The 9,668-nt window shown below is 40.3% G+C and overlaps 1 protein-coding gene across 2 annotated transcripts in view; it reads right to left on the bottom strand.

The window, feature by feature from the left end:
• The window catches only part of INTS6L (integrator complex subunit 6 like), a gene marked incomplete at its 5' end in the record, with an annotated part of 50,811 nt that overhangs the window by 15,293 nt on the left and 25,850 nt on the right, over positions 1–9,668 (bottom strand). For both annotated transcript variants that reach the window (XM_082864454.1, XM_082864455.1), the window contains 3 exons: positions 2,738–2,870; positions 6,658–6,810; positions 9,292–9,455. In XM_082864454.1, the coding sequence (XP_082720580.1) occupies positions 2,738–2,870; positions 6,658–6,810; positions 9,292–9,455 (450 nt within the window). The remainder of the gene's footprint in view (positions 1–2,737; positions 2,871–6,657; positions 6,811–9,291; positions 9,456–9,668) is intronic.

Raw genomic sequence — 9,668 nt, 5'->3', positions numbered from 1 at the left:
TCTTAATATGGAGATGAACTATATTTTTTACACAAGTCCCCAGTTCTTAATTTTTTTTTTAAAAAAAGGTGACTGAATGTGGCATACTTAAGAAAAGAAAAAAAAAGACAAGTTGCTACAAATGCCTTACTTTCTGTAGTTACTGATCCTCAATAGAAAAAAAATGTTCCTAATTTCCTGACTGAGAGATAATCTTGCCAACTGTGATAATCTGGTTACCTACCACCCTACTAACATGATTCTTATGGTAGCTCATTGATCCAATTAAGCCTCACTTATCTATCCCAGGTAAATTTTAATGCTTAAATAAACTTTTCTTGACTACTTTTCATGGAAATCTTGAATTAGTAAAGAGGAAACAGGGGTCACTTTTATGGACAGTTATTGTACTCTGCAGTACTATAGTGATGTTCCAGACATCATAAAGTGTGTGTGACTTAACTTCATGACTTTTTACTAAATGCCCTGCCTACTAAAACTGCAAAACTGTCCTATATCTTTTTTTTCTTTTTTCGGTACGCGGGCCTCTCACTGCTGTGGGCTCTCCCGTTGCGGAGCACAGGCTCCGGACGCGCAGGCTCAGCGGCCATGGCTCACGGGCCCAGCTGCTCCGCAGCATGTGGGATCTTCCCGGACCGGGGCACGAACGCATGTCCCCCGCATCGGCAGGCGGACTCCCAACCACTGCGCCACCAGGGAAGCCCTGTCCTATATCTTTATATTATATCCTTAGCATGGAATAACAGTACCTTCAAGAGCTACTAAGGTAACCTAGATATTAATAATGACAATAGTATTATTAATCAGACAATAGCACTTACTGTTTGCCAGGTGAGTTTGATGCAATTTAATTCTATTAATTCATTTAATCCCAACTAAATCCTTTTGAGGTAGGCACTATTATTATTCCCACTTTACAGATGAAATAGCCGAGGCACAGAGAGGTTAAGTATCTTATCCAGGGTCACAAAGCTAGCAAACAGCAGAGCCAGGATTCATTATCCGGGCAGCTATGCCCTACAGTTCAGACTGCTAATTACCATGGAGGCTACGCAATCCAGAAATTGAAGTAATGGTGGAAGTATTGGTGGAAGCTATTTCAGAACCTCAACATGAAACCCAAGTTTGGGATTCAGGGGCACAAGAACCTCAGCCTCAAAGGGTGTGAAAACCCTATGCTCCTTGAAAGATACAGGTTATAGAGAAGCCTAGAAATGGATATTTGAAGCCAAAGGGAAGAATGGGAACTGAGTCAAGGATGGGGTGGCCCTCAAGTGGATGTGTGGGGTCAGAGAAGGGGGAGGAATCAAAGATGCCTCTGGGGTTTCTGGTTTGGGATGTTTGCAAAGGGATAATGATGCTCTAGGCAGGGGTGGATAGAGCCCCTAGCCAAAATGACCAGATATAAGATTTGCAAACTTTTCCCCATTTCATACGTTGCCTTTTCTCTCTATTGTATGCTTTGATGCACAAAAATCTTTAAGTTTGATATAGTCCCATGTGTTTATTTTTGCCTCTGTTGGCTGCGATTTTGGTATCATCTCGCTCTTATTTCTTACAACCGCATGTGAATCTACAATTATCTCAAAATAAAAAGTGTACTTAAAAAATAGAAAAATAATACTATTAACAGTCTAAGTGAACATTAGCTAGTTTGATCCTTCACTTTTTAGTTGTGAAAACTTGAGATCATAAAGGTACATTTAAGAAAACAGGGTAAATAAATCCACAAAATACAGGTACTTTTTTATTGGCAGTCTTATTAATCTCAAAGACATAACATATATTCTATATGTGAAAATCACCTGTTAGAAGATATTTTTAGATATGACTAAGAAATAAAGTAGATAGGCTATCTAAAACAATCATTTATGATGACCCACTCTTAACCTTCTTAACTTGCAACATTCAAAAGAATTGCTTTTTCAGGACATTTAATACATATAATATTGATAGCAATAAAAATCTATGCTTTCAATGACTATATTAAAACTTAGTAAAGGTTTGATCCTTTTTGCAAAAATTAAGAAACCTCAGCAACTAAAAATGTTCACAACTTTACAAAGAGAAAGATACCGTGTGGTACTGTATTACTCTAAACAGATGTGGCTCTTTAAATGAGAAAAAAAAAATCACACACATTTTCAGTGATGTCTGAGTAACAGCTTCTGGAGTTGTTCCTTTTAGAATCTTGCCATGGAAACCACAGCTTCTACAACTGCAGTTATTGCAGAATTCACTCTTGTATCTATTTCCTTAACTTGCTACTCTGCCTAAAACACACGCCTCAAGAGCATTCAATATTCTTTTGTGGAGGAACTTAGTGCAAGCCAACAGCCCCACGGAAGCCCTATTTTCTGAAGAAAACCACCAGATTCTTGAAGTGTTAACCCCAATCAACTTTGGGGGGTCCAAACTAGTTTACCAAAAGCCAAGTGCACTTAAAACTGGAGAGAAGAGGGGTGACAGCATTGGAGCTCGCAACCCAAAGAGCAGCATAAGAATCACGCCCCCCCCCCCAGGTGAAGAGTCTCTTCTGTTTGATGTAAAAACAACGAAAGGAAAATGAACAAAACAGAAAACAGGATACAAATTCTATTCTTCCAAATCAGTTTTTAGACTTTTATATATCCTGATATCCATTACTCTTTGACTACATTTAAAATGCTTAGTTCATTGTCGATTTTTCTTTTTTGTTGTATTTCAAAGATGACTAAATGGCATATACTTGACTTACCTAAAAGAGGGAGTAAAACTGGGTAGTTGTACGGCATCACAAAGAGGTTTACACAAGTTAAAGTCGTACTGGCTTTTAAATAACCAAATGGATATCCAAGTTCATTGTATTTTCCACTGCTAGTGACAAATACCTGAGAAGACGGTGAAGTAATGTACAGTTATGACAATAAGGATTTTATGTAAAACTAAACACAGCAACGTTCCACACCGACATCTCTGGCACAATTTAATTGTAATTTAAAAATGGGAATAGTGCTTTCACTATATTTATGTCAAAACATATCATACTAAAGAAGAATGTTCAGATTGCAATTCTTCTGCAAATTGCGTTAAGAAATGAAACCGTACTATGCAATAACGATTCAGAGACCACAGGCTGCATCAACAATACCCAAATATTTACTTGGTTAGCACGATGGAAAATAAGGCTGAAATACCACTAAGTGATACCAGCCATTAAAACAAATTGACTTCTCAAAAGAACAAGTGGTGACCAGAGTGGAGACTGTTAGGAAAATGGAACATGCCCCTATGCCTGAAGCATGCAATCACAAAAACAAAGCCCATTTAAAGGATTATGCTAACACTCACGTGTACTACTATTAAGTTTTGCTCTACTTCCCTTTTATGCCCCATTCCCCTACCCATTTATTCATTTTTCATCCAATAAATATTTATTGAGGAGTCTGTTACAGGCCAGGCATTGGTGATAATTATTTTGATGCAATTATATTGAGCAAGGAGATGCTTTGGTTCAATCTGGAAAGCACTTTCTCTTGTAAATGATCCTGGTGGAGCAAACATTCAATAAAAATGAAAACATTAATCTTTATTCCATATGACTAACATCTTATTCCTTAATGATATTCCTGATTTGATATGTATTATATTGTCAGGTTCCATAGACCTGATATGCTCTTCTGGAGTCCTCTGGCTATCATGTTTTCTTTGTGCTCCATGTTTACTCTTTGGCCCAAATCAGGGCATCAGTATGTACTTTTAGGGACCTAGACCTTTACCTTTCCTACAGCCCTTCAGCAGGATTATTTAAGACAAAAGTCAAACCCTGATGGTGAACAGAACCCACTTACTTTGCTAATTCTTGGTACCAGCCATATCACCTACCAGTTCACTAAATTCTTGCTATGCTTAGCTGTAGCTAAGAATAAACCCTTCCTATGCAATGGATGCCTCCACAAAAAAATGGAGTGTGCTAAAACATGACTCACCTACTAGATTTCATGTCTTAATCTGAACCTTAATAGAAACAGATAATTGTAATAAAACATGTTGGATTTCCTCCAGTTTCCTAAGTGTGTATAATAGAAAAGGGGGAAAATCATCATAAAGGATAAAAAAGTTACGGCCAGCAAGGATCAGACCTGTAATTCCCCCAAAAGGAAAAGCACTGTTTTTTTTTTTTTTGTGGTACGCGGGCCTCTCACCGTTGTGGCCTCTCCCGTTGCGGAGCACAGGCTCCGGACGCGCAGGCTCAGCGGCCATGGCTCATGGGCCCAGTCACTCAGCGGCACGTGGGATCTTCCCGGACCGGGGCACGAACCCGTGTCCCCTGCATCGGCAGGCGGATTCTCAACCACTGCGCCACCAGGGAAGCCCCAAAGCACTGTTTTTTGTTCCTTTCTCACTCCCTTTCTGTCTTTACTCCCTCCCTTCCCACCTTCATACCTACCTTCCTTCCCATAAGCACCCTGAGTTTTTCCAAATTTCTTATCACCTGCAAATTCATAGAATTTGGGGGTTCAAAGGGATCATTAGAGACCATCTAGTCTAGAGAAAGTGTCTGATCCCAGACCACATAGCTGGTGGCAGAGCTAGGGTTAGAATCCAGTCTCCATTATGATTTTGCCAAATTTCCCAGCTCCTGGTTCATCTTATTCTTTTTCACTCCCACTAATTCATCGCATTAAACTACTCTAAACCAAAGTAACGTAAGATGCAAGAGAAAGACATATGGCATATTTGAGGGGTGCTGCAGGGATCTTAAGGATTTCTGAAGTTCCTCTGGAGATTTACAAGGAAGGTGCCATATAGAAAAGAGGGTTTCATTTAGGGAGGAAGTATAATTTATAATTTTATTTGCTTTTATTCCAAAATGTTTTTCAATTCATAAATTCAAGCCTCTGTCTTGATTTTAACTTAGCATTCTATCATCCCTATCTCTACATTTCTAGCACATTTTTGGTGTATTTTATTGAAATATAAACATACGTTCAAAAAAGTGCATGAATTATAAGTATACAGTTCAATGAATGTTCAAAAATGAATGCACGTGTGTCATCAGCACCCAGATCAAGAAATAGAACCTAACCAGAAACCCCCTCGTGTCTTTTTCTGGTCACTACTCTGTACCCCCAAGAGAAATCACTGTCCCGACCTTTAACAGAGTCAGGCAGTCTTACCTCTTTTTGAACTATATAAAGTCGAATCATATGATATGTGATCTTTTATGTCTGGCTTCTTTCGCTCAATATTATATTTATGAGATCATTCTGTTTCTTGCACTTTTCCATCCTTGCTTTATGCCTGTTCCTTTTTTTTCTACCCAGTTTTAGCATCTTTGGAGAATTCAAGTAGCTTAAAGGCAACTAGTAGCAATGATTTCGCATTTTAGGATGAAACAGATGGCAGTCTGAAAGTGTTTTTTGTGTAAGTAGAACCTAACAATTACTGATTGCTATACGGTGCTGTAGTTTAGAAACAGAACAAATATCCTTACAGTGTAGGGCTTCCTTATTATATTCAACTAAAAAGGCTGTGACTGCCACGCCCGGATTTTCACAAATTAAAATCCAAAGGTGAGTCTACTAACAAATCAGCAAGCCCTTCCAGCTGAAGTATAACCCTTGGAAGAGCCAGTGTATGTGCATTTGCCTGTGCATTTGCTTCATCCAAGGAAAATCCACACTACACTCACCAATGTGGTTTGTACTACAGGAAGAAGGGTTTGATTACATTACACAAATACATAAAGTAGTTTCAGGCTTATTTATTTATTTATTTTTTGGTCAAAAATATCTTGTACTGGGAATTCCCTGGCGGTCCAGTGGCTAGGGCTCCGCACTTCCACTGCAGGGGGCACGGGTTCGATCCCTGGTCAGGAAACTAAGATTCTGCATCCCAATTTTAAAAATTAAATTTTTAAATATTTTTTTTAATTAAGAAAAAAATCTTGTACTTCCAATCTGTCAAGTTCACAATAAGGACTGAGAACATTGCTTCAGCTGAAGAATCCATAGCTGAATAGGATTACATCATTTAGGTTAGGGATTCTTTTTTTAAAATTTATTTATTTTCCTTATGTTTTTTGGCTGCGTTGGGTCTTAGTTGTGGCACACGGGATCTTTGTTGAGGCATGAGGGATCTTTTTGTTACGGTGCACAGGCTTCTCTCTAGTTGTGGCATACAGGCTCCAGGGCACATGGGTTCTGTAGTTTGCGGCACGCGGGCTCTCTCATTGAGGCACACGAGCTCAGTAGTTGTGGCTCACGGGCTTAGCTGCCCCACGGCATGTGGGATCTTAGTTCCCCGACCAGGGATTGAACCCGCGTCCCCTGCATTGGAAGGCATATTCTTTACCACTGGACCACCAGGGAAATCCCTAGGTAAGGGATTCTTAACCTGGGGTCCCTGGATAGGCTTTCGGGGAGTCTTCCAAATCCTCAAACACATAGGTTTCATCAGATCATACTTCCTTAAATGGCAGTGTACGGTAGGCTAGTGATTCATATCAGTCTGAAATTATTTGCTTGGCCTTGTTGCTTATTTGACAGCATTTGTGAGAAACATTATCAACAGACTCAGCTCGACTATTCCCAGATTAACCTTTGAAACTTCTTAAAACAATTCAAAGATCTCAGAGTGGTTCCAGACATTTGGCTGACAACAAAGGATAAGTACCTGCCAGCAGGTATGGGGAGACTTTCGTTCCAGGATGTACTGAGTTAAGGGTGAAGGTTCAAGTTCATATTTGTCAAAGGGAAGTTTGTCTATTACCATTGGCTCACAATCTACACAGGAGAACCTCACAACAGGATGAGATGTTCGTGGAGGCTAAAAAACAAGAGGGGAAAATATAATCCGTTATCAAGAGAGTTTACATTTCTGATAATTCTGCAACCCTTTTATGTTTTGTTAAACCATCGCTGAGATACAGACTACTGTTTTGAGAAAGATGAATTGAGAAAGGTAAATTATAACACTCATAACTACGGTTTCAGGGAAGTAAAAAATAAAACTGCTTTGAATATTAAGAACTCTGAAATTCAGATCCACTTTTGCAACCTCCAAGGACTACCTGCCCTTCACTCCTTTGTACCATGAGGTTTCAGACAGGCCAGACACCGCTAGGAAAGAAGAAATCCATGAAGTTTTCTAATGCGGTAATGACAGAGTTGGAGCCACTAACAAGCAAGGTGAACAACTGTAAAGGCATGGAAAAGGCAAGATAGAGACTGAAAAGGAGCCCGTCACAACTCCAGAGCCTGGTTGAAATTTTCTTTGCAGCTGAATTTTTATAACATTTCTCACACCCACACACTTCCTTGAACAGCTAGAGCTGGGGATGCTTTTGGCTGGGCTGAAAGGCCCGTGTACCTGGGGTACCAGAGCAGATTGATGGAGCAGCCATGTTATTAATGGCTTTAGCTTGTGGAGATGGAGAGCACCAGAGAGAGAAATGGTGGCAGCAAGGGCGAATGGAGAGAAAAAGATTTAGGACAAGTTCCAGGGTCAAGAGTGAGATGTAGCTCTACCTACTCTTGCTGAGAGATCTGTAAGGCTGATGTGAATACGACAAAACACCTGTTTCCTTCATAAAAGGGAAAACCTTGCTCATTTGGCTTTATGATTTACAAACCTACAAGATGTTTTGGAAGCTGAGAAAAATAGCCTTCCAATGTGCTTTTAAAGCTGAAGCTACGAGCTATGTGTGAGTTTCCTAAAATTCCTTCTTTCTAGTTTTTAAAAAGTTTTTTATTTTAATCAAACTTGCAAAATATATCTGGCTTATTAGATTTAAATCTATGAAAAAACATGAGTGGGGACTTCCCCGGTGGCACAGTCGTTAAGAATCTGCCTGCCAGTGCAGGCGACATGGGTTCGAGCCCTGGTCCGGAAAGATCCCACATGCTGCGGAGCAACTAAGTCCGTGCACCACAACTACTGAGCCTGCACTCTAGAGCCCGCGAGCCACAACTACTGAGCCCACGTGCCACAACTACTGAGCCTGCGCACCTAGAGCCCGTGCTCCGCAACAAGAGAAGCCACCGCAATGAGAAGGCCACGCACCACAATGAAGAGTAGCCCCCGCTCGCTGCAACTAGAGAAAGCCCACGCGCAGCAACGAAGACCCAACGCAGCCAAAAAATAAAATAAATTAATTAAAAAAAATAGAACTTCATAAAAAAAAAGACATGAGTGAAACCCTGTCACCAGCAATAATGAAGCAAGTTTGTAACGAAAACATTCAGTCTGGGGTTTGAAGGGGCTGAGAGTAACTGGGCCCTGAGGTTTGACAAGCGTGCCACCTTGGTGCCCCAAGGGACAGGATTAGGAGACAGAGCCTCACACACGGCTGAAGGGGCTGAAGATGGCTCTTCAGTCGTACATTCAGGCCTTTTGTGGCCACCTTTGAAAAAAATGCAGGAGCCTCAAAATAGCAATCCAGGAGAAACTGCAGTTCATGTCAGAAATGTCTAAAACCTAGATAGACTATAGATTAGCTGAACCAAGAAGGTGCTGGAAGAGCAGTGACCTTTTTGTGCCCCCTCTGTCCCTCAAGGATTACTCTGGCCTTTTTATATTGGCTGCGGGGAGGGAGGACGATGAAAGGGAGAGTGGGTTTCATATGGTTTCCCTTATTACTAGATACTGCGCCTTTCCCCCTCCCAAGCCAATACATGTGGTGCTAGGAGCCACTACAATATCAAACCCTCTTCCACCAAATACAGTGAACAAAAAGATAAACCCTTGCTTAGAGATCATTTAAAAAATATTGCTTAATTACCCATTGTTGAAAGGTGCATTGCCGAGGAACTCAAGTCCACTGATTACAAAAACCTGAGAAGTAGGCCCACAAAGTCCCACTACATGTCTAATGGCTCCCTCGGAGGAAGGAGAATGACCTCTGCTTTGAATATGTTTCTAGAACCTATACAAGGTGCAAACTAAGTTCTAATTTCCAGGGGATGTACATGAAAACCAATGCCTGCCCTTTTTTAGAGATTGTGTTTACCATGTAAATCAAGTCAGCGGCTCTGGCCCTGAAATAAAAACCAAGTCACAGATTGCAACAGCATCAAAAATAACAATATTTTAACATCTGAAGAGGGCAGGTCAAGTGGCAAAGGCAACTGAAAGAAAGAATGCCAGAACAGAAAGGAGGCCCTCTCTTGCTTTTAGGTACAAGCTAGACTTTCCAGTAAGAAATAGAAAGCACAACTTAAAAGCTTCCAAGCTATTTTAAAAGGTTCTCTGCAATCAACTAATTGAAAATCCAGAATGATGTTTACCTTTTTGTTTTATGACACTTACTAGTGAAGGTAAATTCTGATCTGGCCAAAAAGATTCTGGAATTGGCCAATGTCCAACAGGAACACCAGTCTTAGAGTTAGGTCGCACATAAATGAGCTTATGACAGCTATGCCATGGTTGAGCAGCAAATGAATTGCTTGGCCTGGATGAATCCATAAGTCCATCTAAAAGTTAAACAAAAGACAGACTAAGGCATGAATTTCCTTTCACAGCCTCTGATCTTCTTGTACAGATTTTTCAGTTAAAAGCAAAGTATAAAACAAAACCAAAACAGTGATTCATGAAAGATGGAAGTAAAAAGTGACTCTACTAGGATTTCTGAATGTTCTCTCTAGCAACTCTTTTCATCATCTAATCCATCCCCTCTAATCCAACAT

Source organism: Leucopleurus acutus (assembly GCF_964270905.1).
Source record: "Leucopleurus acutus genome assembly, chromosome: X".
Classification (NCBI taxonomy): Eukaryota; Metazoa; Chordata; class Mammalia; order Artiodactyla; family Delphinidae; genus Leucopleurus; species Leucopleurus acutus.
Note: the sequence above shows the minus strand (reverse complement) of the source record. Positions and strands in the feature narration are given on the sequence as shown.